The sequence below is a fragment of the Hippocampus guttulatus genome, chromosome 11 (genome assembly GCF_054856545.1).
Source record: "Hippocampus guttulatus isolate MCC_2025c chromosome 11, RoL_Hgut_1.0, whole genome shotgun sequence".
Taxonomy (NCBI): Eukaryota; Metazoa; Chordata; class Actinopteri; order Syngnathiformes; family Syngnathidae; genus Hippocampus; species Hippocampus guttulatus.
This window is the reverse complement of record NC_141271.1, coordinates 12,053,346-12,079,604: the sequence shown is the minus strand read 5'-3', so window position 1 is coordinate 12,079,604 and position 26,259 is coordinate 12,053,346. Positions and strand designations below refer to the sequence as shown.

Genomic DNA, 26,259 nt, shown 5'->3' with positions numbered 1-26,259 from the left:
AAAATCATTCAGTCTCTGCCAAATAGTGAGTCCAAGAGAACAGACTGTTTTGTGTCGCAGCGCCAGTGATACTTTCTATATATAGGTGGGCCGAATGTCAAGCGCACGAACACATCCTCAAACACAATATCACCTTTCCTTAATGGGTGTGAGTCGCGTTGTGACTATTAACATATGTATTACTGCTATACACAGTTTTGAGTGACCCAATGAGGCGTTTTAATAACTTGGTTATTATTATGGCTTTAGTTTTCTGGATGGTCTCATATTGACAGGCTGCCATTCTACTGCTCACACACACACACACGTGCACAAATTTTAAGACACTGATATTAAAAAATACATGGCAAGACAAATGATGAATATAAGCATGTTATGAGTATGTTACAGTTATCTATTCTTACCACTCTAACTCCTCCCCAAGTCTGTCAGAAGCATCCTCAGGAAGAATCCCGTATATGTCATTTTCTTCCAGCCTCCTCTTGTAGCCAGTCCTGAACAAGGGATTCAACCAACTACACAGTACAAATATAGTCAATGCGATACTAATAAAAACAGTGCATACTTCCCAAGCAGATACATATTATTCATTCATTCATTTTTCCGATCCGCTTTATCTTCACAAGGGTCGCGGGAGAGATATATTAAAAAAAGATTAAAAAGCCATTTTAAGTATGGACAAAATAAGTGCAAAATGTCAGATCTATTCATTAATTGAAGCAATGTACATCACAAAAATCTTCATTTCTTGTCATGCTCACATTGGAGTGTAATGTATAAAAGATCCACTCTTCGACAACAAATGGCTTGAATCAAACGATAACCACATGCAGTGAGCTGCGCGTTCGTCCTATCGAAGTTTTGCGGACATTTGCGTTCTGTTATTTCACATTTCCCTTTTCAAACCTCAAATTGATGATCATTGTCATGAGCGCTGCGGTCAATATCGGATGACAACTCCGAGTGCAGCAACCTGTCAACACAAGTCAGTGTGTGTCAATAACTGCTGTCGCTGTTTTCTTACCAGAAGAAAAGCTTGGAGAAAAGATTAGCCTTTGAAGACGGATTATCCTTCACGTCTTGACGCAAAGCTTCCATGTCACTGGGGTAAGTAACACGGGAGGTTGTTTTTTTTTCTGCCGCCAGGCTAGTTACAGAAACAACAGGTCGAGTTTATGTGAACATTACGTCTGGCACCATTGAGGAAGGCCACTTGGATTCTAGTAGAAACCGGCCGGCTTGGTAGGCGAGCGCCTGCAAGGGGCGTGTGTATGTGACGTCATTAAGACCACTGCTGTGGTTCGGATGCGTCCATCAATCACTTGCTACCAAATCTGATAAAACATATAAAAACAAAACAAAACACAATCTTCGAATGCAAACAATGGGGTTAGCGTCAGGTCTATTTAATGAGTACTTGATTACGCGTCAAGCAGCACGGCACAAGTGAAACGCGAGGTGCAGTTTTACGCCATCTGGTGGTACATTTCGAAAATATCCATCATCCATCCTTTCTCACCGTTTATCCTCACTTGGGTGGCGGACGATGCGTTGCTTTGACGTCTCTAGTCAAAACTGACACAGACATTATTAGAACCCATACTGTCAAACTGCGTGTGGATCTCTCTCTCTCCATCTTTCTTTCTCTATATTTCTCTCACGAACTCGCTCTCTCTGGCACACACACACACTCACAAAATTGTGTTGTAGTCCCCTAAACTGGAAGTCATGAGTCATCCTCTTACCCCGAAACGAATGACGAACTTGAAAGTGGACTTTGTTTCCATCGAAACGCGATTGATCATTCTTTGTGTTAATATGAAGCACGGTAATTACTTTTAGACCAAAACGCGGGCACTCAGAAGAGGTGCTTGGGCATTGGCCAAAATAATCACTAACTCCCAGCTCACACTTTGATTACTGTTTGACTTTGAGGCGCTTGTGTCCATCTTTGACCATGAGAGATGCTCTGTCTGTAAATCATCTCAGTGAAAACACATGTCCAAAGTGTAATTTACCTGTCCGGGGCGATCGCGTGCATTTCGTCCGCTAAAAAAGATCACATTCAATTGTGAAAGCCAGCAAATGTCCGGCTTGCAGATCCTGGCTTTCCTCAGCGGCCTCGGGGGACTGGGGGCCACCATCGGTGCCACGGTGTCCAATGAATGGAAGGCCACGAGCCGGGCGTCCTCGGTCATCACGGCCACATGGGTGCTGCAGGGCCTGTGGAACAACTGCGCCGGGAACGCCATCGGAGCCCTCCACTGTAGGCCGCATCATACTATCTTGAACCTGGACGGTTAGTGACTCACCGTGCTCCTGCTTTCAAACTATTTAGACAAGAATAGATGTTCTCACTGCGCCACCATCCCAAACGGCACGGCACATTTGTCTCATTTCATGGTGAAACATCAGTTTTCCAGTGCACGTGACGCAACTTTAGGAAATATCCCTGCGGTGTGACTGCTAAGGAATAGAAAAATATTCATCACTGCCGTGCACTCAGCGGTCACCAAATTTGCTACATAATATGAGCCTTTATTTCGCGACGTGAGAGAAATACCTCACGGTATGATGGAGCTCTGCACTATTGCAAAGTGTGGGCACAATAATAAATATTGTTCATTGAATACCTCTGGCAGCATCGATCAAAAGTGAACATCATTCTCGATGAAAAGGCAGAATAGATTGTATCTCATCATATTATGATGAGGCACATCATGTGGAGTATGTCATTCTGAATATGAAACCAATTTTTAAATACACTAATCTGTCATTTTGCTCTGACTTTGCCTGCCTGTTATCTTTCTTTTACTTGGAATGTATTTTCCACATTTTGCAACTTAGCTACTTTTAATATTCCTTTCATCAATCCCACCGCTTGCAGATAATTATTTTGCTCTGTAAAAGCCACACAAGGCATGTTCACTTTCGAGTTATTTATTTATTCGTCTCCGTTTGAAGGTATTTTGTTTTATTTCATCTGGATTTATTTCTGTCAGTTTGTATTTATTTCATTTTATTACAGCTACTCTTTATTGTTGAAAAAAAGGTTGTCAAATGGCATGCTGTGTTATGGTTATTTCGTACCTATGAGTTATTTTGGATCAGGAGAGATGAGGTGGGGTAGGGCCTTCAAACGAATTTTTGCTTTGGGCCGCAATTTAGTCAGGGGCGACCCTAGCTAAGACCCATCTGAGTCTGGATGTTCTCCTTGTGCTTGCGTGGCTTTTCTTTGGCTGTGAATTGATGCTTATCTTTTTGTACCGTATTTTCTCGCACTATAAGGCGCACCTAAAAGCATTCAATTTTCTCAAAAGCCGACGGCGTGCCTTATAATCTGATGCGCCTTATATATGGATCAATATTCTGATTTATTGGGCGTAGTATTTTAAATGTCCTGGAAAGCGCTTTCTTACTGCTGCAGCAGTTGTGAAAATTCTATATACCGGTATATATATAAGGCTGTATTGCATTGTATTGTATTGTATTGTATTCCCTTTAGGTTAGCTCCATCTACTGGATGCATAACAACACCGCAGCCACTACTATAGCTTCTATTCTATGCGCCTTATCATGTGATGCGTACAAGGAAACCCGTTTTAAAGCCCATTTATTGAAAGAGTGCCATATACTCCGAAGCGCCTAATAGTGCGGAAAATACGGTACATCGGGATTGACTGGCAATTCGTCCAAGGCTTACCCTGTCTCGTTCTCAGTAACTGTAAATAAATGCTACAGTAGGTCCTGATCACAGGTTCCCTATAAGTGACACCTCTGTTTAAATGACAGGTATTTGTGATATGAAAAAAATAAACGCATAAAAATAAAACTGTGATCAATTATTTATGTGTGAGGCGTTGGCAACCACATAACAAGCCGTCAGCGCTCATATTCAGGTCCAAACTCCTCATAGCAGAATACAACGGTCCATAACATATTAACCAACTTAGCGTTGTGCATCCTGGCTACTTTTTCAACCACTTGGGAACCATTAATCAATCTTGGTGCCACCGACGTGGTCGGCGCAGAGTCATTCGGAGCAGCATGTATCAGGAGATCCTGGCCTTTGCGCTCGCCACTTCGGGATGGGTTCTCGTGTCGTCCACCCTGCCGACAGACTACTGGAAGGTGTCCTCGCTGGACGGGACTGTCATTACCACAGCGACCTACTGGTCCAACCTTTGGAAGACATGCGTTACCGATTCCACCGGGGTGTCCAACTGCAAAGACTTTCCCTCCATGCTGGCGTTGGATGGTTTGACGCGCTTTTGCCTTCTCTGAGTTTTGCGTCGTGTTATTTCACATTTTCTCCCTTTTCAAACTTGAAATTCAAGATCATTTCCATGAGCGCTGCGATCAACCCATTTACCGTGAATAGTGTCAATGTTTAGCCCCAGTTGACTGATTCTTAAAGCCTATCAAGGAAATTGACTGTGAGCCTTAGGCTGTGTCGACCACGCTTCACGAGTTCCGAGCTAATATTTGCCTCTAAATCTCATCTCGTGACTAATTCTACTGCATGCTTTATGTGCACGTGCATCAAAAGGTCAATAGGTTGTTGGTGTCCGGCTGATTGTTTGTGCTCGCACAGGTTACATCCAGGCCTGCAGGGGCCTGATGATCGCAGCCGTGTGTCTGGGCTTTTTTGGTACCGTCTTCGCCCTGGTGGGAATGAAGTGCACCAAAATTGGAGGAAGTGACAAGAGCAAAGCGAGGATCGCCTGCGTCGCCGGTGTCAATTTTATCCTCAGCGGTAAGAGAGGTTGCCGTTATTCCCCCCACCCCCTTAATCTTAGTAACAGCAAGACGCTTTTTCATTTTCCATCCATCCATCCATTTTCCGAACCGCTTGATCCTCACCAGGGTCGCGGGGGGTGCTGGAGCCTATCCCAGCCGTCTTCGGGCAGTAGGCGGGGACACCCAGAATCAGTTGCCAGCCAATCGCAGGCTTTTTCATTTTGAACTCTGAATTTTCATAAATCACGCATCTCCAAATGTTTGACTTTTTTATAACTCCGAAATCAAACAACGAACACAGTTTTGGAACCGTACTGTGTCACAAAATTAATTCATGCATTTGCGTTCATTTTTTTTTTTTTGAAAAAAACTTTGGGGGGGGGGGGGATAAAAGTATTTCTAGATGTTTTGACTGTGTTTACCAAAGAAAAGCTTGTACTGCATCTCTGAGTGTTTTATCCACCGCCCCATCCCCATCAAAAATGGGGGGATTAAAGCAGGCACTATAGCTCAAGATTTTTACACTTATCCTGTTTTTCATGTCTCTCCAAATTTCAGATTTTTTTCAATGATTATTTTGGGAAATAAAAGCTCGTATGCCGACATGTAATCATTGTGTTCCAGTAGATACAGTGATTCTCAAAGTGTGCTAAGCAGGCTCTCTCAAGTGGTGCACGAGATAATCACTAACTTAACTGTGCAAAGTCTGCATAATGTTACAGTGGTCCAAACTTTTTTTTTTAAATACAGCTTAGTAGATTTGTTAAATATAGTCCAGTGGTGTTTATCTTGTGACTACAATATAATTTAATCTTCATGAACTGTTTGATTGTTACTCTCTTTTCAATGTACAGTATACATCAAACTGTTATGGACAATATGGTTAATGGAAAATTCAAAATGTGCAAGTGTCACGTGTCACTCACCACCAACAGCCGGTCTTAAGACTTGATCCAGTATGTGTTGTTTTTCCTCAGGTCTGTGCTCACTTTCAGCATGTTCCCTCTATGCACATCGCATAACGTCGGACTTTTTCAACCCAATGTTTGTGGCACAGAAGTAAGCAATATTTTTCAGGTGTTCAAACGATTTTCCATGAGTCACGTTTTCATGGTTTACAAATCGGCCCTTTCTTCCATTTTAGGTATGAGCTGGGGGCGGCGCTCTTCATTGGCTGGTCAGGTTCTGTCCTTTGTATTCTTGGCGGAGGTGTGTTCTGCTTCTCTGTGGCAGACTGTAAGAAAAGGTCAGTCGTCCCTGCACACGTTTACATGTGGACATTTCATTAGGTACACATGCACAATCTCAATGGCAAAATTATTATTTCCAGTACCGGATCTTATTAGGGGGTACTGTTGGTGGCTTCTGGATGGTTAATCAGCATTGTGTGTGTGTGTGTGTGTGTGTGTGTGTGTGTGTGTGTGTGTGTGTGTGTGTGTGTGTGTGTGTGTGTGTGTGTGTGTGTGTGTGTGTGTGTGTGTGTATGCGTGTTTTTTCCACACACAGTCAAACAAATTATGTCTACAAAGGCGCTGCCTCACATTCGCATGCCCCCTCCTACCAAAGAGGACGAGGGCAGTCTGTGAGCCAGAGGCCTCCACCTGAATACAGCAGCTCCTCCAGGGCTCCCAATTTTGATAAGAACGTATACGTTTAAATGATGTGAATATTAAGAGCCGCCGCGTGGTGAGTCGTGTAAGATATTGTGGAGGGAAAGATAACGGCTCACTGGAGGAAACACTTCTGTTGAACACCAAGTGAAGTTGTCATTCCTGGGCATAATGAAAATGGCGTTGAGGTCTATTGAAAATTTTCTTTTTTTCTTTCTTCTTCAAACACAGTAAATTACTTTTCTTTTAAAAAATCCTCAAATTTGGTTCACCTTGAAAATAATGAAATATATTCTTATTGTATATAGTTGTTTTTGTACAAATAGAAACCTTTTTTGTTTTTCTAATTATATTACACTTCTCCTCAAAAATTGTTTTTTTTACCCATAACACAAAAGAATATTTTTATATTTTAAATAAATCCTGTATTGCTATTTACAATCTGACTAGACTATTAATTTGAATTTCTCTTCTATTTAAAGTGCTTTTTTTTCATTTATGAAAATGTTTTACTTCAAACCAAACAAAAATGACTTCTTGGTTGGTCTGTTAAAAAATATATATACATACTGTCAGCCAAATTTTGTAATTTCTTTACACTAAAACAAAAATGTCATTTTTTTTGTATTTAAAAAGATTTTTTTTCACTCAACAAACATTTTTGCAGATTGTGTTTTTTTTTTACTTAAACTCTAAAAAAAATGTTGTTCTTTGTTTTGCTTTGAATGTATTTAGAAAAGTGTGCATGTTCTTTGTCTTGCTAGCCTAGAATATACTTCCTGAATGAAAGCCAAGTACTTAATTTTTTTTCTGTTTTTGTCTGGAAAAAAAAATAATTTTGTCTTTCATCAGAAACACCAAAAAATTTTTGCAAATCATATACTTTATGTGGTTTTTTTGTCAGAAACCTTTGATACCTTGGGTTTTCAATTAAAAATTACAAATCATTAGATTTTTTTCTTTTACCTCAAAACAAACTGTTTTTCCAGATAAAAACACATACCCCCACATCGTGCAATTTTTTTCTCTTTTCATTTGAGTAAAAAAAAAAGGTAGGTGGGGGGATCCTCTGCTTTCAATTGAGGTAAAAAAAACTTTGGAGATACATTTGGACAGCTTTTATAACAATATAAATTTTGAATGAGTGAAGCAATCACACTAATGCTACACCACTCAACTCAACCCAACTTCATTTATAGGACACTTTAAAGACAACCATAGATGCATACAAATTGGTGTACATGGAAGTAATACAATAAATTAAAAACATAAACAGTCAACACCATAAAACATGAATTAACGCTGTCTCACGCTGAGCTCTACCACTAATAGTCACTAGAGGGCGCATGTTCACAAAACTGATATTTGCTATGATGTGACGCATGACGGTAACTAATGTTTTTAATGTAGTTTGATGTAATCACACATCAATTCTGATCTTGAGGGAATTGCAATTGCTATTTATTTTCTACTTTACATTTTGCTTTAAACGGGCTGCAATGTATGTGACCGTTATTGTTTTGTACGATGGAATTTTGGTATTTAAAAAAAAAAGAAAAAGAAAACGGAGCTTATTGTATTGTGCTTGTTTCCTCTATGTGTCATTGTGTCATTCTGTCTATGTATATATATATATATATATATATATATATATATACAGAATACACACACACACACACACACACGTTTTATACCTGTCATTCCAAAGATGACAAACACTAAAGAAAATGGATTCATTTAGAAGTGTGATGGCACACTCCTGTATGTTTACAGTAAACACTCAGCTAAAACGCCCTCATCAACAGTGATGACACACCGAACAAACACGCAGTATGCTCTGCCGACTGACACAATACACTTCACTAATCCCGCCATCCAAAGAAAGATCTTCAATTGAACTGTGTGGACTTTTTCCCCTTTGGAGATGCATAAACGTTTGATCCAAGTGAGCGGCTTCCTGATTTCCACACTGGGCTGGCTCTTTGTGCTGTGCACCATGGCCATGGACTTCTGGAGGATCACCCAAATCGGAGGCCAGGGCGGCTCGTTCATCATCAAGGTGGCCTGGTACTGGTCCAATCTGTGGAAAGACTGCTTCACCGACTCCACGGCCGTCACCAACTGCAGAGATTTCCCTGTTCTCTGGAGTGTCACGCGTAAGACTGTGGTCATTGTTACTATTATGCTAATTAGCTGGAGCTGATCCCAGGTGACTTGGGACGAGAGGAAGGGTAGACCTGGTACTACTCGCCAGGCAATTTTTAGATTGGTAAATAAATGGAAAAGTATGGAGACATTGAAAGGTTTTGTATATATTTTGATTGCTGGATGGATGATAGCTACAATGTAAACAAAACTTTGGGTAAACTCAAAATTTCAAGGCAACAGACTTTGATAACATTTTAAGCTAGGCATATCAACTCAGTGTTTTAAATGTAGCTGTTGTGAAAATTGGCTTGCCTGCATTTCGCAACAAATAAGAGTTTACACAACCGTTGTCCCTTTGATTGAACGCCAACGCGAAAATATACAGAAAGTAACAAAAAACGTGCTCGTTTTGTGGCACTCGCTAACATTGTTGCAATAAATGTTAGTCATTTATATTTAGTTTTTCCAACTGAAATACTGTAAATATATGAATGTACAAAACTATACATTAAAAATGAAAACTGAAATCACTGCTCTGTATATTATCAAAAGGAAAGACAGGGAAAAACAGCAGTAATCGCTTTAAAATTCCTTCACATTGCTCTGATGTCTGCCATTTTTTTTTTTTTGGTTCTTTGTGAAGGATTTAATTTGTACGTTTTTTTGTTGAACCTTTTTTTGCCAACTGTACCTTAAAGCATTTGTCCAGGGGGTGCGAGGCTTGCTGATGTGCGGGCTGACTCTGGGCTTCTTCGCCGCCATCTTGTGCTTCCTGGGCATGGAGTGCACCTACCTCGGCGGAGACGAGCAGAGTAAAGACAAGATGCTTTTCGCTGGCGCAGTCTTTCACTTTGTGGGTGGTGAGTAAAACAAGCGCACCTCACTTGGTGTTCCTGGCACTGTTTTGCCCACACGTGCTGCTCTGCACGCAGGAGTATCTGATATTGCGGCCTACTGCTTATACATCAACCGGGTTGCCAGGAACACCTTTGCTGTCAACTTAGCTCCTGGACTCTTACGGTACACGTTTATATGACCTTTTTAATCTTAACTGTTATAATTGTCCTATGAGAAACGTGTAACTGCAAATTTGGAACGGGAAAGGAAATTTACTGGCTTCTATGTGTGATCAGTGAAGAAACATGCAGCTTATTACTCAAGGTTTTTCTTGAATGCCTTTCACAACCGTAAACAATTGTATGCTTGTAGTCCTGAGGCGTCTCACTTTTGAGTATCAGTGTGACAGCAGCGACAAGGTTAGTTAAGAGATCTTGTGTACTGCACTCTGTAATTGCTTTATCCCAGGGGTCTGCAACCTGCGGCTCCAGAGCTGCAAGCCGTGGATGTTCTGACAGACTTTACTTGCTCATAAATCAGTTTCATGTCAACTTATAAACTTGGGAGATGGACGTTTGCCAGGGCGTCATGGCGGTCGACTGATGAGCATGTCCGCCTCACAGTGCAGAAGTTCAGGGTTCGATTCCGACTCCGGCCTTCCTGTGTGAAGTTTTCATGTTCGTATGCTTGTGTGGGATTTCTCCGGATACTCCGCTTTCCTCCCACATGCCAAAAACATGCATGGCTGGTTATTGGAACACTCTTAATTGTCCATAGGTGTGATTGTGAGTATGAATGGTTGTTTGTCTATGTGTGCTCTGCGATTGGCTGGCAACCGGTTTAGGGTGTCCCCCGCCTACTGCCCTTGCGACCCTTGAGAGCATAAGCGGATCTGAAAATAGATGCATGGATGCTTTTCTCTACACATGCAAAGATAGTAATGCCTTTTTTTCTACATTCTTAGTGTAACTAATAAATATTGTTGTTGCTCAGTGAAAAACAACTTTGTGAGTTCTCCCCCCCCCCCCCCCGACCCCCTTTGTATTAGAAAACCCAAAGATAATTTTTGAGGTGCTGCCGACAAAAACCAAAATATCTCATCACAACGGGGTACTTGCCTTTCATTGTTTGTTACATCTCTTATGTAACTCTAGGTACGATTTAGGCCCTCCCATATTTCTCGGATTGGTCGGAAGTTTTTTCATCATTTTAGGAGCTCTCTTTTATGCAGCCACAGTGTTCAGAATACTCATACCCAAAAGGTATTCCAAAATTATATATATATATATATATTTTTTTTTTAAATCAGTAAATAAGAAAGTAATATCTTTGGATGGATGTTTGTTTCCTGCGCAGTCAAGTGATCTATGCCTATGGAGGAGGCACATACATGGATCCTCGCTTGCGAGGAAGAAGCATGTACACCGGAGGCTACTACAGACCCAACAGACTGTACGGAACTTACTGCGGCTCAGGAAGATCCGGCAGCTCCAAAATATCCAAACTCTCTCCGACAACACCAGAGAGGTTTTCTGAAAGGGACGCATTTGTCTAATGTCTTTAAATGGTTTCCTCGCGAATGCTTTGCGTATGAAGGAGTGATCGGGCCACGGTGAAAGACAAGTTGTATCTTGTGGGGTGGGGGGGTTGTCATGTCAGGACAAAAAAAATATCTACAAAGAAACAAAATATTTTATTGAATGAAATAGGAATTCCCATCCGAACATGAATGCAATGTTGTAAATTTAATCAAGGAAAGAATTTTAAACAATTATTGCAAATTTGTTACAAGAACAACACTAACAACACTTTTGGTTGACTAATCTAAGTCCACAAATTGCATGAACTGTAAGATCATAATATATTTTTCCCCCAAATTGACTTAAAGTACCTGTACATATTTTTATGATCATATGTTTTCCCCTCAAACAGTTTTTAACCCTTTTCAGGGACAGCGGTTACTACAGTGGACAGCTTATCATGTTATCAGGTTACAGGGTGCACGAAAGGGTTCATGTCAATTGCGCCTTTTATTCTCATGATTACGACTTTATTATTGGAACTGGTGTAACACTTTTGTTGATCCAAACATATAATTCAATACATTATCTACGCAACAATTTGTTTCATCTCTTCATTACAGCCTTGTGAACTTCAATCAAGACATGTTTTTTTTTCCTCTTAAAATCGAGACCTAAGTCTTATTTATGTTTGGATTTTCCCCTCAGAGATGTACAAATTTTCTCATAATTTATTTATTTTTTCATCACGAAGTTATAACTTTCTCACAATTTGACATTATTGTAAAAACCAAAATAACAACGCAATGTTTTTTGTGATTGTTTTTTTCCCCCCTTTACTTTAGATGTACAGTATACATTTAACATTTTTTAACAAGGTGCTTTTCAGAGCGCTATGACTTCTCGTAGACCACAACCTTTTTCTGTTGGGAAAAAAAAATCTGACTTCATTAACTTTTTTTTTCTTTGTTACGACTTTATTGTCGTGATTCTCCAACTTGCCCTCATATTCTTCTGCATTATAGAAATGGTAACAAATGAATATCAAAATGACCACACATCACAACACTTTTTGGACAATATATAGCCATGTGTGTCTCTATTTTCTGCTGTCAGTGAAATAATCTAACATTGTTAGAAGAAAAAAAATACCTTCTTGTTTACCCTTCACTTGACAACATAAAAGAATATTTGTCATCAGATTCTGAACATCATGGAATGTTTGTGCCTTCATGAGCTGTGAACACATTTATACTCATTTAGTTTGCGTGTGGGTGTGTGTGTGCGTGCGCGTGTGTGCGTGCGCGTGTGTGCGTGCGCGTGTGTGTGTGCGTGTGTGCGTGTGCGTGTGTGTGTGTGTTTAACAGAGCTCTTTTTTTCAATGCAAACAATGTGGATTTTTTTTTTTTTAAAAGGTCATAAGGGGCAAACAAGAGAAAGAATTATTGAACTAATTTAGTTACCGGTATGTTTTTTCCTTGTAATTAAGTTAATGCACTGACTAAGTATTCAAATATTTTCTGTTTCATGACAATACTGTGTACACTTTTTCGTGGCACTATACATTTACAATGTAATGATCAAATTGTACCTTCTAACAGACTATCGTGAAGTCTGCAGTAACAGATGAATAGACTCTCACAATACAATTTGAATGTACCTTTCATTTTCATTTTAAGCAGTAGGCCTGCTCAAGTAAAAAAATAAATAAATAAAAATAAACAACTATAAGTTTGAACATTTCATAATTACCGGTTTATTTAATTTATTGAATGTGATACATTATAGATAAGATGATGGTCATTCTTGTGGTGACTTTCGATACCTGCCTGAGTTGTTGTATGATTTGCTTTTGGATATTTATGAATTTCGCAAAAAGGGGCGTGTGGGGTAGAAAAAGTTAGTTTCTGCAAAAATTTGGAGTAAAGTACCATCACTTGAAAGCGAGAGCACAATGTGAAAGGGGTTGCCCTACAATTCCCAAGCCATTGCATGGCAACTATAAGTCTCTCATTGGATTTTGTCAGAAATAGTTTTCTTCTTCATGACAAGACCAACAAAAAGTCAATGCGCCAAACCGGAGCCATGCTGGCAAGCGTTTTGATTTCCTACTAACAACAAACACATCACTGTGACCCTCACTAAACATGGGTGGCGTACACAAACAGCCTTCACATCATCATCATTATAAGGGCGTACACGAACACCCGTGCTACCTTGGAAAGCTCTAACACCGGAAAGTCTTCCTGTTATTGTTCATTTCAAACCAAAGATGGGTTACAGGACGGTGGTGATGTACATGGAGATCGGCTGCTTCGTGGTTTGCGTGTCTGGATGGATCTTGGTGTGCTCCACCATGCCCACGGAGATCTGGACCTGGTCTGAGGTGGGCAGCATTGTCCTGACCACTTCTAACTACTTCTCCAACTTGTGGAAGGACTGTGTGTCCGATTCCACTGGCGTGTCCGACTGCAAGGGCATCCCGTCCTTGCTCGCACTCAACTGTAAGTCGTGTACCGTGTCAATCTACTGTGTGACGACGACGCTGGTGTTTTTGGCAGAAATGTGAAAGTCCTACGTTGACCCTTTCGTGCACCCTGTAACCTGATGACATGATAAGCTGTCCACTGTAGTAACCGCTGTCCCCGAAAAGGTTGATATTAAAATCATTAAAAATGTAAACAATTATACATGCTACTGCTTATAGACAGTGTTCATTTGCGATGACATGGGCAGCTTCAGTCTTCGTGAGTTTTCATTTGTGACTTCTCAGATTTTGTTGCTATATTTCTTCTGAGTCAGAGCACTCAAAAAAAATTTATTTTTTGGAGAGTATATACAGTATATATATATATATATGCTTTTATAATTTATATATATATATTATTATATTATATATTATTATTACTATATATATATAATTTAGATTTATTTATTTACTTTTTGTTTTTCTACTTCTCCCTTTCATAATTTTGCTGTTGTAAATTGGGAATTTCTTCATTGTGAGACAAAAAAGGTTTTCTTATCTCATATATATAATGTGTGTGTGTGTGTACAAAGTACACAAGTATGTGTGTGTGTGTACAAAGTATATGTGTGTGTGTATATATATATATATATACACACACACACACTTATATTTATATTTGTGTATGTGTGTGTGTGGTCTTAAATTTGATCGGAGTCTTATTTTCATACAGGTCGTAGAATATTTGGGGCCTAATCACAAGTTTGACAGTACACACCTACGTTTCAAAAGTAATTTTTCACTTTTTGCAGTTGATCCATATGCTGTTTGTGGTAGGGCACTGCACCACTTTGCCCTTTATTGTGAACTCACCACTGCGTTCCATTTGTTTTGTGTGTGGAAATTCTTCTTTGCAGGGGACATTCACATGTGCCGCGCCCTCATCATCACCGCCATCATCCTGGCGTTCTTCGGCTCGGTCCTGGTCATGGTGGGAATGAAGTGCACCAAGGTCGGTGGCTCGGAGTTGGCCAAGGCCAGAGTGACTTTTGCTGGGGGGATGAATTACCTTTTTGCTGGTAAGACTCACCTTGCTGCAGGCACTTCATTCGGGAGACTGTGCAATCTAATGACATGTATGCATGGCTTCATGTGACTGGGTTTTTTACATACTTTATATTACCTCAGCTGCAGGGAGTACGTGTACTAGTACACGTGGTTGTGTTTGTCATTGTTAAAGTAAATGAAGTCATCTTTTTTTCTGGAGGGTAAAAATATTATTCATTTGAGGTGTGGCGTTTCTTTTTCAAAGTGCTCAAAGAACCTGGCACGAAGCAGTGCATTTCCACATGCCCGCAAACTACGCCCACAACAATAACGTTTTAAATGCCTGAAATTCTTTTGCTTGTAAATACTTTTAAATGTGTTTCATTTAATTTTGTGAAGCACATTGAGATACCGTGTGTCCTATATAAATAAAGCTGCCTTGTCTAACATCGATATCTGTCCGATACATCTCTTGTATTGGATATGATTAGAATTTGACAGATGTGCCTAATATTGTGGCTGTTCGATGTATATTTTACTCGGTGTCTTCTTGTTTCAGGGTTGTGTTCTATGACTGCTTTCTCCTATTACGGCAACAAAATAAGAGCAGAATTCCAGGATCCTAATTACAAAGAACAAAAGTAAGGACATTTATCAGGATAAAGGAGATGTGCAATTTTTTTTCTCCACAATTTAAAGCAGTTCATCTGTGTTTTAAAAAAGCCTTTGACATTCTACCATCAAAATTCACTCAGGATAAAGACCTACACATTTAATATTCACTTGTCACACTCGGGTTGATATCACAGCATTTTGTCTGATGCAAATAAGGACTGCTTTCGTTACCGAGACGACCACAGGTAGACCTGGAGCACGTGACAAAGCGAGCGATAAATCAATGTTGCCAACTTCACTACTTTTGTGGCTATAATTAGTTACTTTTCCGACCCCTCAAGCGACCAACATTTAGGTGGTTATCAGATGATAATCTACACTAACACTGCAGATTTGCTTACCTTTTGGTTTCAACATGACTTGTTTTGATTATTTAGGTTTGAAATCGGCGTTGGCGTGTTTATCGGCTGGGGAGGCTCAACTTTACTGGTGGTTGGAGGTCTTATTTACAGTATCTTTGCGGGGAGGGAAGGCTGTCAATCAAGGTACTAACATTGAACTTCCCTGTGCTAAAAGCAACATTAAAAAAAAAAAAAAATTAAATCCGTGAATTTCTTTTCAGTTACGAAGCAGACCCCGCCTACATGTTTCCTGATCCCTACACGTCCGCGCCCACAAAGAAGAAGGTGGCTCTCTCAGATGTGAGTGAGAGCAAGAAAACGCCAAGTAGCCGTACGACGAGCAGTATCGGCGGGAGCGGTAGTCGCCATAGTAGTAGTAGTAGAAGTAGAGCCAGCGGCAGCAGCGTGTCTGCAGTGACCAGCAGCACCAGAACATCTGCAACAAATGCATACGTCTGAGTGCATATTAAATGAGGACGCCAGTTATTTTTACATTCCCCAAATAGAATTTTTGGGCTTTTTATATGAACTACAATGCACAACATGTAAAGCCTATGAACATAAATTGACTTTGGTGATTACTTTGATTACTAACTCGGTCTATAAAATCCAAACTTTGCTCCTCGTTCTCTCTGTGTCATAATAGGAATTTTAATTTTAATAGCAATCCAGTTAGTTAGCTTGTCAGTTGCAGCTTTGCTTGAATATTAACACATCCACATGACAAAACAGCTTGCTTCTCTCATTCCAGTTCATACGGGGGAAAGTTGATAGCTGAAACATTTCCTAGCCAGAAAAAAAGATCAGCTCACTCCTATGTACTGTAACATAATTTACAGAAACTCAACGGCATTTTGTTTTAGTGGCAATGAGATGTCACCAAAATCAACAACTTCACCTTAAAACAGTGCAATTGTGCTTTCTCGCCCATACAAGTAGCAATGCAAGTCCATTTGAAAAGAAAGAAAACCCGCTGATTTCAACATTCTTCCATTCCCACAAAATTCAAATGTCTTTGACTTTCTCACCTGTTTCACATTTTACACTTCTCCATCTTTTAAATGAGACCCATCATGAAAAATCCGAATGGCAGAAATTTGTTTTGAAATGTCCTACATAGCCATTTTGACTGTAAACAAGCACACCTCCTCCACATTGAAAATGCAAATGTTTCACATGTTGAACGTAATTTATTCCAGTTTTTGCCAATCGAAGTTTTAAAAATGAGTCTCACTTGAAAGCTATCAGTGAAACACCATTTTACTTTTTGGGGTTATGGGAGGCCACCAAATTCATCAACTTGACCCCAAGTGAGGAAGGATAGCCTCTGAATCTAAAATGGCTCGATGTATTAAAACGAAATCTATTTCATTTTTTAAAACGGGAAAATAAAAAAATTATAAAAACGGGCAAATGAACTAACAGAAAGTCAATTCGAAGGGTGTGTCCACGCACCCACGCCTAATGGTTCCGTGGCTACACCGAGTTGAACCTCTTGGAATGGGCGTGGTCTCGCTCAAGCGGGCAGCCAATCAACGTGACCCACGACCGGTCCGCTGAGTTGTGTTTGGCTGCCAGTGAAGGAGACGAGGAAGGAGAAGGAGAGCCTCCCTATAGCTCATCGTTTCAAAGCTGTCAACACATGGGACTGGTTTGGACATTACTCCAAAACACATAACTAATAACGCCGCTTTTGGACACTTGTCATCTCGCCACTGTCACCGAGAAAAACTCGAGTGTCATTTAACCATGGTTTCCATGGAGCACGTGGCTCACAAGATCCTAACTTTCTTGCCATATGTTCTCGTTTTGATTGACATGCGATACGAAGGTAAGTCATACAGTCGTAACGTGGAAATAGTTCATGCTGTGTTTTACGACACTATATGTCTGCTTTTTGGGCATTCCCTTTCACTACGAATGAGCGTTAGCTAAATCGATAACTGTGCTAAAGTCAGCTTTGCCTTTCAAAGTCAATACATTAGCAGGCTAGCCAGCAGTTTACCACTTTCTCCCCCATACATTAGTGGCCCCGTTGAAGCTTTTAAACCGACTTTATTGTGTCCTTTGTTGCGTTTTATGGACCTAAACCACCTATTTCTGTTATGTTTGAAGTGACTCGTGACAAAAAGCCATAGACGTATGTTGTCAACACAAATCAGTACAGCCCAATGAAAAATAAACTTTTTTAAAAACGTTTTTGTCGATTTAAATCAAGGGTGACGGCACATTTTTGACTTGCGAGCTACTCACAACATTGGTAAGTCAAACCTAGCAACTACGCTCAAAAATGCAAGTATAGAATCATCTTAATATGCACAGTCGAAGTTGGTGAATTTCGCATGACCGCTTGAACTCACGATGCGGAATCTAAGTGTATATTTTTTGTCATTCCATGACTGATGACGAGCACGGAATGAATTCAACTAGTGATGTATTGTCCAGACAGCAGTTGCTGATAGCCAATCTCAAAATGATCATCAGTCAATTTGGAACGATATCTGGGTTTAACTCATTTACTGCTATTGGCAACTACATACTGTATGTCAAAGATATATGTTAACTGGCTCATTACGGTAGTCTTCATGTGGGACACGGCAGACAATAAGCGGTCTGGAGCCTGATAAAGTAGCAGCCCAAGAGGTGGCACAGTTTCTTTTCCTCTGTAAATCCCACAACTGCCCATGAGCCCTGGATTTGAGCTCAATGACATTGACACTGTCAACCCCTCATCCTCCACTCTCGATGAGTCCAGTACAAGCAGTGTTGTAGTTTATTTATTTTTCTGTTTGTACATCAGTGTCCTCCTGAAAATGGTAGCACAAGTGTGACTGGTTTTGATAAGACAGCTGGGATATTAGTCATCGCATCTTTCTCTTTCCCTGCTCGCTTCTTGGTCGAGAAGTCAGTGTCGTAGCTTTTATGAGCGCTCAGAAAATTCCACTCCACTCCACATATTCCTTCTTTGGAATAGCAGTGCAAGACTTGCAGATGAAGCAAACACACTCTGGCTTTCACTTGGTCAAGCTCCCCCACTAATTTTTATAACAAAGCCCAATGCAAGTTTAGTAGCAATAAATAGGCTAACTGACAGGGCAACTCCGTACCTTCCTTGAATTTTGAACCCATGTGTCATAAACAATGTTAGATTGATTGGTTTACTGCCATGTCATTATTTTTTTTCTTTTGTTTTCTTTCTATTCACTCTACCTACGCGATTGAGCAGCACAGTAGACTGCAATCAACGTAATGAACACCTCTGATTTAATTTGCGTGCCGAGTTTGAGCATCCTAATTTGTGTATGTTTTGGCAGGAGTAAAGTGTGGCAGGGAAGGGAGCGTGGACCATCACATGGAGATGGGCAAGAAGCTGCTCGCAGCAGGACAGCTCGCCGACGCTCTGTCTCACTTCCATGCCGCCGTGGGTAAGTGGCCTAAAAGTGCCGTCTCGTTCCCTATGCATTGCCATGTAAATAAACCTTCTTCTGGTCAGATGGAGATCCCAAGAACTACTTGGCCTATTACAGGAGAGCCACGGTGTATCTGGCCATGGGCAAGTCCAAGTCGGCGCTGCCGGATTTGAGCAGAGTCATCGAACTCAAACCGGATTTCACATCTGTGAGTGTCACATTTTCAAATAGGATATGATAGAGATAGTCAGTCCAACTGTTGCCTCCATAACAACTTTATTAACCCTCCTTTTAAATCGTGACTCAAAATGACGTGTAAAACTATTGGAGTTTGAAGTTGGAAAAAGCCAAAGAAAAACAAAACACACTTTTGGTTTTAATCCTTTACGTGGCTACTATGTACATCTTCATACAACTTATGGGATGTATCAAATTGGTTTTCTAACCCTAATCAGGCACGTCTCCAGAGGGGAAACCTCCTTTTGAAGCAAGGCAAGCTGGACGAAGCAGAGGGTGACTTCCGGAAAGTGGTGAGCGGACCATGTGGCAACATTGACCAAAATTTGGTTTGACCTGAAGGTGTCAGTGCTGCACCGCAGTTGGATTGCCAGTTGTGTGACTCAACTGAAGCGTAACGCAGAGCCTTCAAACTATTTCAATTTTATGTAAAAACATTTCCTGGCATCTGCAGTATGTGCGGCCGCACAGGGTGGTATTCAAGCGAGCACCTTGACCAAGCAAGAAATCTGAATTGTGTCACTTGAACAACGCCGGGTAAATCCAGTCGAATTAATTACAAGTACGTGATGTTTCAGTTGAAGGTCCACCCCAGTGAGAAGGAAAAAAACGAGGCCCAGAATCAGCTGTCGAAATCTGACGAGATCCAACGTCTGGTGGCTGAAGCGAAACGCAGCTACGACATTCAAGACTATGCGACGGCCACCGCCCTGCTGGACACCATCATTGAGGTAGCACACTTCAACTCGACTGCTCGGTCACCTTCATCCTTGAGTCCTTCAATCTTGAGTCACGCGCGTCTTATGTTGTTATAGACTTGCGTTTGGGACGTGAGCTCCCGCGAGATGCGCGCCGAGTGCTTCATTCAGATGGGCGAGATGGGGAAGGCCATCAGTGACCTGAAGGTCTTGTCCAAGTTGAGGAACGACAACACGCACGCCTTCTACCAGCTCAGCACCATCTACTACAACCTGGGAGACCACGAGATGTCGCTCAAGTAAGAATAAAATGACGCCGTCTCAATATATGATCTGTAGGGAAGCACTTTATAGTCCAGTCTTCTGTAGAAATTTATTCTGCTTCTGAAATGTGAGCCTTTTCCATTGCTACAATGTAGCACAGTGGTGCTTTGAGGTACAAGTGTAATTCGTTCCGTTACCATGCTTATAACTTCAACCTTCTGTTTTTTTGTTTTTGTTTTGTTATTTTTCCTAAGAAGAATAGCACTCTATAATATTGTGGCCAAGCTGTTCAAGTAAAAACACCGACCTTTTGTTCTCCCCTTTTATTGAATGTTAGCCTGTCTGTTTCTCACCGATGCATTCAGTGCAGTTTGGTTTTCGCAATTTCATGTGGTATGACCTTGAAACATTTTTTTAAAAGGAAAATCGGTGACTATGGAACACTGTACAGTATACCAGTACAATTGTTGAATATGGCTTTTTTTTTTTCCCAAAAGTGGTTTCCTTCATGCATTCATAGCTGACATTTTCTGCACCTTTTTTACTTCCTTTCTCCTTTGGTGGGATGTGCAGTGAGGTGCGCGAGTGCCTAAAACTGGACCCCGATCACAAGCAGTGCTTCAGTCACTACAAGCAGGTCAAAAAGCTCAACAAACAGATCCAGTCTGCTGAGGAACTCATCCAAGAGCAGAGGTATGTGCGTGCGTGTGGCCTATAAAACATGATGCATTACATCAGTAGTTCTCGTACTGTTAACATCGAGTAGCACCATGATGACCAGCATTAAAATGCAGAAGTGCCCAGAGTAGTCCCAAATGGTCTTCAAAAACAAAGCGGAGGTTTTTATTGTATGCCAATATAACATGATGTGAAGTTTGAGCATGAGCTGACATATCGGGGAGGGGTTCGGGGGGGTACTGTCTACTTTCCCGCCCCCCAAAAAACAATTTAAATGCATGAAACAAGTCAACAAAAAAAGTATAACTGTTTGAAAAAAGACCATATTAAAAGATTGTGACTGTATTGTAAGTTAAATACAACTGAACTGTGATTCACAAATTTACTGTTCTTGATTGAAAAACAAAAGACAAAAACAAAGTTCCTGTAACATGATTGTGTGCTGACCACGAGTGGGAGCCCACGTACCACGAGTGGTTTGAGAATCGGTGCATTACATCACCCTAGAATAAGTTGATCTCATCCTTTGGCAATGACCTTTCAGGTACGAGGACGCCGTGAGTAAATTCGAGGCAGTGATGAAGACGGAGCCCAACGTGGCTCATTTCACAATCATGGCGAAAGAGCGCATCTGTCATGCGTTGACACATGTAAGACCACCACGCCCTGCCGCCATTTGACGCTTTTTTGAACGCGTATTAAAGCTAGCTGGTTGGCTCTCACAGGGCCAGCAGCAGCCCGCGAGAGCCATCAAAGTGTGCGGCGAAGTTCTCCAGTTGGACCCGCACAACGTCAACGTGTTGAAGGACAGAGCCGAGGCCTACATTCAAAATGAACAGTATGAGGAAGGTAAGCACTGTCACATGATATCATATCATATGTACGGTATGTATACACTGTTTATGTCTCGGGAAGCTTGAACATGACTTATCTTTGTAACGATTGCTTTTTCAAGCAGATTTAATTTTTTTTTTTTTTTTTTTTTTTTTTACATTAAATTAATCAATGTGGTGAGCCGTGACTGACAAGGATTAAACTGAAAATCCTGAACTTTTTTCATTATATTTCACTTTGACTCTGAATATTTCAATATTTTTCTTGCAATAGTCCACATTTCTTCATAATGGTACTCTTCTTTTGTAATCTCAATGTTGATTTTATTCTCGGGGAAAAAAAGTACACAATTTTCCTCCCAACAGTTTTCTCGTTTTAGCGGCATTTCCCCTTGGAAGGAACCCCCCCCCCCCCCCCCCCAGTACTTCCCACATTTTTTTCCTTTTACCACCACTACTTTTTCACACTTTACAAAATGGCAAGTTTTGGTTTGGCTTTCTATGCATCATTAATATAGAAAGATGAGCAATAATGTTTGCAAGCGTCTCATGTTCAGTATCACAGTGATTTTTATTTTGTTGCTTGTCAGTTAAAAAACAAAAAATCAGGGATTTACATTTGGCTAACAAGGGCAAATGTTCTTCTGACCGACCACCAAACACGCTCTGCAAAACGAGACAGTCTCATGACAGGGGTGTACCACAAGGGGCCCTACTAGCTCCACCATCAATTAAAAACAGCAAGGTTATGTAAATGCTAGATTATTATTATTATTTATTGTAATCGTATTCCACTGTCATTTTTAGCTGCTTATAAATAAAAGCAAGTGACCACACAGGATTTATAGTACTGTGAAAAAAGTAGTACTTTATAAGAATGAAGTTGAAATATTGTGGAAGTGAGTTGATACAAATTAAACCACAATGTTATGAAAAAATACTTTTGAGAGTAGAGCATAGAATTGCCAGTATGATGTGCAAACTATTTTTTTACTCTCTCTTTTACAACTTCTGACTTTTTCGACAAACTCAGGCTACCTGTTATCCTTGAACAACCAAACAATTTTTTTTGTCTTTTCAAACCATTTTGGGCAAGCATAACGTTTTCTTGTTAAGTTCCTTTCAAAAAAATTTAAACAATAAGACCTCATTCTTTGAACAATGCGTTTTTCCTTATGCCCCCTCCCCCCCCATAACGTTACTTACATTTTGTTGCTGTGCTAAAGAGGCTCACTTTCACATAACTAGCTAAAACTTAAAACATTCTAACACGATGAACGGCAAGTGTACTTGTTTCAATGCTAGCCCACAATATGCAGGACGCTTTTGTTTATCTAGCCAGTGAATCTGATGGGCACCAAGTGTCCCATAAGCATCCCAACATCCATTGAGGGTAGATGGTGAATAATCCCACGTCCCACCTTACACCTTGCGTTCTCTTTGCCAGACAACACATCCTAAACATGTTTAATCGCTGCATCCCTGCAGGCAGACCCAACAACCTCTTCGACCGTCTCTTCCAACTCTTACTGAGCTAAAATGCACAATGAACACAGTGGGAATCACTCAGATGCGGTCATGGTGGCTTTTAAAGTGTCATAGCCCAAGGCCGCTAAATTCACCTTTTAGTGCACCTTACTGGATAAACGGACTCAAACCGCCTGGAGCAGCTGCAACATGAGCTTGAGGTGATGGCTAATGTTGTTATCAAGAAAATGTTCACAGATTATTAAGTGGAAATATTTTTTTTGCAGTGTAGCTGTAGTGTCACAAAGGCATAGACTTGCACTTGCATAACCTCTCACTTGATTTCCAAGATTGGAGCCAGACCGCTGGAAAATTTTCAGGCACGCATAGCAAAACACACAGGCATCATTTGAAACATTGTAGTCAGTGGTACTGTCAAACTAGACAACATCGTTATACACTGTCATCTTTTGATTGCTACAGAAGCAATGCTAACATAGTTCTGAGTAGCAACAAGAGATGAACCATCTCATCGCTCTCCATAACAGAGAGTAAGAGAAATAGGAGACAAAAAAAAGTGTTTTCTGGTTGTATCAAGACAATTAATAAAAAAAAAATACTTTTTTTTCCCCCCTCACCACATTCAAATCACTTAGCAACGTGACTGTCGAGCGACATCTGAAAAAGACGAGCTTCAGTTACCCGCGACCTGTAGGACGAGCGCTGCTTTCAAAAGCCACATAGAACTGAAGGGAGGGACCGGTTGAGCGTGCCGGGGAACGCTCCGCTTGTTTGCTTTGTGCTTTCACATGACCACTTCTGTATCAGTTGCGTCAATTACATTTTACTTGGGTTTAATTCTTCCTGAATGTCATCCACGTTTTTCCATGCCTTTTCTAGAACTTGCTAGAAAATATGTTTTCTTTGCCCTGAAATGAGCGATGAATATATATTCTTTGCCAGGTAACTAACTCATTTAAAAAAAACCTGCATGTTATGAGGATTTAATCTCGCCCAAAACATTTTTTTCTCTTGTGCCTTGCAGCCATTAGGGACTACGAAAGTGCATCCGAACACAGCGAGAATGACCGTCAGATCAAAGAAGGTCTGGAGAAAGCACAGCGCCTCCTCAAGCAGTCTCAGAAGCGAGACTACTACAAGATCTTGGGCATCAAGAGGTACAAACGTGCAAATATTTTTCACCAAATCAACATGTTACAACTACAATGTGACATCATCGAGGTTGTTCTGATGTTACGCAACAGGACGGCCCAGAAGAAGGAGATCATCAAAGCATACAGAAAACTGGCCCAACAGTGGCACCCGGACAACTTCCAGGACCCAGAAGAAAAGAAGGCGGCTGAGAAGAAGTTCATCGACATTGCTCAGGCCAAGGAGGTCCTAACTGACCCAGGTAAGAATGGCATAGTATCGGGCGAGTACCTGGTATCGGTACTCGCCCTTCCCTAATCAATACTCTTGACAGTTTCGAGATGATGATGTGAAAGACATTGCAAAATGTAGTTTTTATTTTGCATTTAGATGTAGGGAGAATAATAAAATGGTGTGTTTCTGTCCATGTCTCCCAGAAATGAGAACCAAGTTCGACCACGGCGAAGACCCCATGGACCCCGAGAGTCAACAGGGTCAGCACAGGGGGGGCGGCCATAAATTCCACACCTTTCAGGGCTTCAACCCGTTCGGATCAGGACCCTTCCACTTCAAATTCAACTTCAACTGAGGACGCCGGAGCACAGACTGAAGTTAGTTTCTTCATTTAAAAAGGGAGATTGTAAGCTCAATTAAAACGGTTTGTCAAAATGCGGGCTCCTCCATTTTGAATATGACGCGTTGCTATGCAAACAAAGAGGAGCTTTTTAACTACCAGGAGCAAAGGGTTTTATCTTCGATGTGCATCCATTCAGGAAAATCATTTTGTACATGCCAACAAACTGCTATTTTTACGACTGGACTGTGTTTTGACCGGTAAATAAAGAGCTTATTTATGTATGTTAAATGCACTTCAAAATTTGAACTTGTGGTTGATCACACAATGAAACGCAAGACTTATAATTTTTACGACACTTACCGGTAGCATGTTTTGCTAGGCGTTTTTGGCCGAAAAAAATATCATGTATTGTAAGGCTTTTTTATCTCCCCCCCCCAAAAAAAAAGAATGTAGGGTGTAGTAAGTAAGTAACATGTAGTAAGGTGTTTTGGGCCGAAAAAAACCCGACCATGTATAGCAAGGCGTTTTGGGCCGAAAAATACGACCATGTATAGTCAGGCGTTTTTGGCCGAAAAAAACGACCATGTTTAGAAAGGCGTTTTTCGCCGAAAATAACGACCATGTATCGGAAGGCGTTTTTGGCGGGAAAAAAACTACCATGTATTGTAAGGCTTTTTTATCCCCCCCCCCCCAAAAAAAAAACGAATGTAGGGTGTAGTAAGTAAGTAACATGTAGTAAGGTGTTTTGGGCCGAAAAAACCCCGACCATGTATAGCAAGGCGTTTTGGGCCGAAAAAAAAGACCATGTATAGTCAGGCGTTTTTGGCCGAAAAAAACGACCATGTTTAGAAAGGCGTTTTTAGCCGAAAATAACGACCATGTATCGGAAGGCGTTTTTGGCGGGAAAAAAACTACCATGTATTGTAAGGCTTTTTTATCCCCCCCCCCCCCAAAAAAAAACGAATGTAGGGTGTAGTAAGTAAGTAACATGTAGTAAGGTGTTTTGGGCCGAAAAAACCCCGACCATGTATAGCAAGGCGTTTTGGGCCGAAAAATACGACCATGTATAGTAAGGCCTTTTTACGTGAAAATAGCGACCATGTATTTTTTAAGTATAGGAAGGCATTTATCACAACAAAAAAAAATTGGGACCATGTACAGTAAGGCGTTTTGCGAATTGTTTTTTGGCGTGAGTGTGAGCGCGCGAACAGTGCAGAGAAGAGGATCAGAAAATGCATGGCCACACCCATTTTTGAGAACACAGAACAAGGACGGAGCTGGATTCGAACCCTGCACCTTCACAGCGCAACGCCGACGCACTGACCATTCGACTACCAGGAAGGTCATGAGCACTGTACATTGTCCCTATATAAGACCGTTTTTTGAAATGTGAGCGCATCGATAGTGATCGATAGTAAGGCGTTTTTGAACCCAAAAAAAAACGACCATGTATAATAAGGTGTTTTGGGCCGAAAAAAACGACCATGTATAGTAAGGAATTTTTGGCCGAAAAAAAAGACCATGTATAGTCAGGCGTTTTGGCCCAAAAAAACGACCA

The 26,259-nt window shown here is 40.8% G+C and overlaps 5 protein-coding genes across 15 annotated transcripts in view; 4 read left to right on the top strand and 1 right to left on the bottom strand.

Moving 5' to 3' along the window:
- The window catches only part of LOC147198101 (ATP-binding cassette sub-family C member 4-like), a 41,843-nt gene extending 40,645 nt beyond the window's left edge, over positions 1-1,198 (bottom strand). For 5 of the 8 annotated variants that reach the window (XR_015102226.1, XM_086123424.1, XM_086123427.1 and 2 more), the window contains exons 1-2: positions 1,025-1,198; positions 405-515 (exon numbers count right to left, since the gene is read on the bottom strand). Coding sequence is in view for 5 of the 8 variants with exons in the window: in XM_086123424.1 (XP_085979550.1) it covers positions 405-515; positions 1,025-1,098 (185 nt within the window). In the remaining 3 variants the exon portion in view is untranslated. Of the gene's footprint in view, positions 1-404 lie in introns of all 8 variants that reach the window. The other 3 variants (XM_086123429.1, XM_086123426.1, XM_086123428.1) reach the window with 2 other exon arrangements.
- Positions 1,199-1,990: 792 nt separating this feature from the next.
- Positions 1,991-7,995, top strand: cldn10b (claudin 10b). Of its 2 annotated transcripts, none has more exons than XM_086123275.1 (5): positions 1,991-2,299; positions 4,595-4,756; positions 5,718-5,799; positions 5,885-5,986; positions 6,247-7,995. In XM_086123275.1, exons 1-5 carry the CDS (start codon positions 2,086-2,088, stop codon positions 6,395-6,397), a joined length of 711 nt encoding a protein of 236 aa, XP_085979401.1. In that variant the 5' UTR covers positions 1,991-2,085; the 3' UTR covers positions 6,398-7,995. The 2 variants fall into 2 exon arrangements, with proteins under 2 accessions (XP_085979401.1, XP_085979402.1); XM_086123276.1 differs by lacking the exon at positions 1,991-2,299 and adding an exon at positions 3,846-4,258 and having other exon boundaries at positions 6,247-6,941.
- A 16-nt stretch (positions 7,996-8,011) lies between these two features.
- LOC147198099 (claudin-10-like) lies at positions 8,012-12,055 on the top strand. Of its 2 annotated transcripts, XM_086123273.1 has the most exons (5): positions 8,014-8,506; positions 9,197-9,358; positions 9,431-9,518; positions 10,490-10,597; positions 10,692-12,055. In XM_086123273.1, the coding sequence occupies exons 1-5, from the start codon at positions 8,275-8,277 to the stop codon at positions 10,888-10,890; spliced, it is 789 nt and encodes a 262-aa protein (XP_085979399.1). In that variant the 5' UTR covers positions 8,014-8,274; the 3' UTR covers positions 10,891-12,055. The 2 variants fall into 2 exon arrangements, with proteins under 2 accessions (XP_085979400.1, XP_085979399.1); XM_086123274.1 differs by lacking the exon at positions 10,490-10,597 and having other exon boundaries at positions 8,012-8,506.
- A 959-nt stretch (positions 12,056-13,014) lies between these two features.
- Positions 13,015-16,004, top strand: LOC147198098 (claudin-10-like). Its single transcript, XM_086123272.1, has 5 exons — positions 13,015-13,359; positions 14,240-14,401; positions 14,929-15,010; positions 15,422-15,529; positions 15,607-16,004. Exons 1-5 carry the CDS (start codon positions 13,128-13,130, stop codon positions 15,842-15,844), a joined length of 822 nt encoding a protein of 273 aa, XP_085979398.1. The 5' UTR covers positions 13,015-13,127; the 3' UTR covers positions 15,845-16,004.
- Positions 16,005-16,896: 892 nt separating this feature from the next.
- On the top strand, positions 16,897-24,989 carry dnajc3a (DnaJ (Hsp40) homolog, subfamily C, member 3a). Of its 2 annotated transcripts, none has more exons than XM_086123270.1 (12): positions 16,897-17,216; positions 18,700-18,810; positions 18,879-19,003; positions 19,251-19,325; positions 19,611-19,763; positions 19,848-20,029; positions 20,568-20,687; positions 21,217-21,322; positions 21,398-21,521; positions 24,018-24,150; positions 24,238-24,386; positions 24,562-24,989. In XM_086123270.1, the coding sequence occupies exons 1-12, from the start codon at positions 17,135-17,137 to the stop codon at positions 24,711-24,713; spliced, it is 1,512 nt and encodes a 503-aa protein (XP_085979396.1). In that variant the 5' UTR covers positions 16,897-17,134; the 3' UTR covers positions 24,714-24,989. The 2 variants fall into 2 exon arrangements, with proteins under 2 accessions (XP_085979396.1, XP_085979397.1); XM_086123271.1 differs by lacking the exon at positions 16,897-17,216 and adding an exon at positions 17,245-17,645.
- The last annotated feature ends 1,270 nt before the right edge of the window (positions 24,990-26,259 follow it).

What these genes read in the sequence shown, in the direction of transcription:
- LOC147198099 (XM_086123273.1), top strand. Translation starts at nt 8,275, where the DNA reads ATGCATAAACGTTTGATCCAAGTGAGCGGCTTCCTGATTTCCACACTG. An exon ending in TGTTCTCTGGAGTGTCACGC is followed by an intron (nt 8,507 to 9,196) that starts GTAAGACTGTGG and finishes TGTACCTTAAAG; the next exon opens with CATTTGTCCAGGGGGTGCGA. An exon ending in AGTCTTTCACTTTGTGGGTG is followed by an intron (nt 9,359 to 9,430) that starts GTGAGTAAAACA and finishes CTCTGCACGCAG; the next exon opens with GAGTATCTGATATTGCGGCC.
- LOC147198098 (XM_086123272.1), top strand. Translation starts at nt 13,128, where the DNA reads ATGGGTTACAGGACGGTGGTGATGTACATGGAGATCGGCTGCTTCGTG. An exon ending in GTCCTTGCTCGCACTCAACT is followed by an intron (nt 13,360 to 14,239) that starts GTAAGTCGTGTA and finishes TCTTCTTTGCAG; the next exon opens with GGGACATTCACATGTGCCGC. An exon ending in AGGGAAGGCTGTCAATCAAG is followed by an intron (nt 15,530 to 15,606) that starts GTACTAACATTG and finishes ATTTCTTTTCAG; the next exon opens with TTACGAAGCAGACCCCGCCT.
- dnajc3a (XM_086123270.1), top strand. Translation starts at nt 17,135, where the DNA reads ATGGTTTCCATGGAGCACGTGGCTCACAAGATCCTAACTTTCTTGCCA. An exon ending in TCAAACCGGATTTCACATCT is followed by an intron (nt 19,004 to 19,250) that starts GTGAGTGTCACA and finishes AACCCTAATCAG; the next exon opens with GCACGTCTCCAGAGGGGAAA. An exon ending in TCTGTCATGCGTTGACACAT is followed by an intron (nt 21,323 to 21,397) that starts GTAAGACCACCA and finishes TGGCTCTCACAG; the next exon opens with GGCCAGCAGCAGCCCGCGAG.
- cldn10b (XM_086123275.1), top strand. Translation starts at nt 2,086, where the DNA reads ATGTCCGGCTTGCAGATCCTGGCTTTCCTCAGCGGCCTCGGGGGACTG. An exon ending in TACTATCTTGAACCTGGACG is followed by an intron (nt 2,300 to 4,594) that starts GTTAGTGACTCA and finishes GTGCTCGCACAG; the next exon opens with GTTACATCCAGGCCTGCAGG. An exon ending in TGTCAATTTTATCCTCAGCG is followed by an intron (nt 4,757 to 5,717) that starts GTAAGAGAGGTT and finishes GTTTTTCCTCAG; the next exon opens with GTCTGTGCTCACTTTCAGCA.